This window comes from Lineus longissimus, chromosome 13 (genome assembly GCF_910592395.1).
Source record: "Lineus longissimus chromosome 13, tnLinLong1.2, whole genome shotgun sequence".
NCBI lineage: Eukaryota > Metazoa > Nemertea > Pilidiophora > Heteronemertea > Lineidae > Lineus > Lineus longissimus.
The window spans coordinates 15,496,795-15,498,687 of NC_088320.1; the positions used below are offsets into that span (position 1 = coordinate 15,496,795).

Consider the following 1,893-nt stretch of genomic DNA (forward strand, 5'->3'; position numbering starts at 1 on the left):
TTGCCTTAATTGGGAAAACGTTTCTTGGTTAATGCACGCGTGTTCTCGGGTATTGATGGATTCGGTAACAAGTAACCTAAACAGCTGCACAGGAGAGAGAGATCCACACAGTACTTTCACCGTTGGCAATAGCTATATCAATGAGAGCAGTAACGATCACTATGTAAATAATTATGATCTGGGCAAAGAAATTATCTCGGGTTTAGGGACATTGTGACCAAAAAGTTTCCAATTCTTCTGTTGTGAAGTGATTGAATCGTTGCCGTCGCCTTCCTTGTATTCAGATCCGCGTGTCATTTCTGCAATCATGCTTTGTTTACTCAAATATCAAACGTGTCTGTGACAGTGTAGAATAAATCATAGATGTTGAACGTCTGCCTTGCGCACCCAACTGTTGAACTTTGCTGGATAGCCATCCCATTTAACTAAATATTCTTTTGTTCTACCCCTGCCGCGTTCTGCAAGTATTCTCTCGAATTTATAGGTCTTTTCTGGCGACACATCTACTTTCTGCAGCTCTTTTTCGTAGAAAGTGCCTAAGATGTTTAGAGTATCGATCACTGTGAGCAAATATTTATGAGGTTTATTATATTTGACTATTCTACACAAATCAACGAGATCCGCTTCCCACTGTTCGGCGATGTCGGCGACAACAATACGCCTTCGTTTGAAATGGCGACGGATCGGCATGTGGAGCGTGTATGTGGCTTGACTTCTTAACCATTTCTTGATGTCAGAGGTCGATATCTTACTACCGACCACCCTCTTTAAGGTATTTACACCTCCAAAACTACCGGAAATACCTGGTATGTAACAGATCTTTTTCAATTGCCTGGCTGCTTTGTCACTACCACGCTTCCCAGCTTTCATTTTTGTCGTCATGTTTTTATGTGGAGAAGATGGTATCAGGACTGTCGAATACAGGAGAACTCTGTCTGTGAAACGTCGGAGAGTTCCAAGAAGCTAATGGGTCTCTCCTCCTCGACTTGGGCGTTTTATTGACCCCTATACCCTCCCTATCATTGAGTTTGAGTTTTTTCTTCCATTCCCTGTTCGTAATCATGTTACTGGATATTTCACCCTTACCATCGAGATAAGATAGGACCGAATCAACGCCGACAGGAGGGCTAGAATGTTTTGCGTTTGAAGAGGCGTTTTGTATGACCGACTTGATATCGCTTCCTTTAATGACGTCTCCGTTAATTGAAATTTCGCCGCTTTCGTTCCAGCTAAATTTTGGGTCGTCCAGCAATGCCTGTACTAATTTTTTGGCCTTTGGTTTTGAGTACCCGGGTACTTGCTGCAATATCGCCTTGGGGGAAAGCGGAGACAATACGGAGGGCTGGGCAGCCATTTGGTTTACAGCAGTTGTATCCGCAGCTTGGGCAGTCGTTGTAACAGCATTTTGGGCTTGCCCTATTGTTCCAGCGTTTAAATCTAGTGATGGGGAATGTATTGTTCCCAAGTACTTGCGAAGCAACTGCGAGTATGCTGTGGCCTTGTCATACTCACTCATAGTTGTTGAGGACAGTATTTTTTGCATTTCTTGATCAATACACATTGCGTTGTATGCCTGGGGTTTGGTATCCTCTTTGTGGCGTTGCTGATACAGATATTTATCTACCATCTCATGAGGTATTAACGCCATTTTGCGCATCTGACTCATTATGCGGCTATTTATCAACCACCAAAAATACTTGCAATGGCTCTAATCACGGGACCTAGCAGTGCTCCAAGAAAACCACCCTTTTGAATGATCCGTTTTCGTTCCTTTAACGATGTCTTCTTGCACGCTAATTTACGGAGGGAGTGCTTGTGTTTCTTCAGACATTTAAATTGATTTCTATTAAGGGGTACGTTGCCTTTTAAACAGTTGCTCGCAGACTCCCCCAC

At 43.2% G+C, this 1,893-nt stretch overlaps 1 protein-coding gene across 1 annotated transcript; it reads right to left on the minus strand.

Moving 5' to 3' along the window:
• Positions 1–357: 357 nt before the first annotated feature.
• LOC135497725 (uncharacterized) lies at positions 358–882 on the minus strand. Its single transcript, XM_064787558.1, has one exon. The coding sequence runs from the start codon at positions 880–882 to the stop codon at positions 358–360; it is 525 nt and encodes a 174-aa protein (XP_064643628.1).
• Positions 883–1,893: the final 1,011 nt, after the last annotated feature.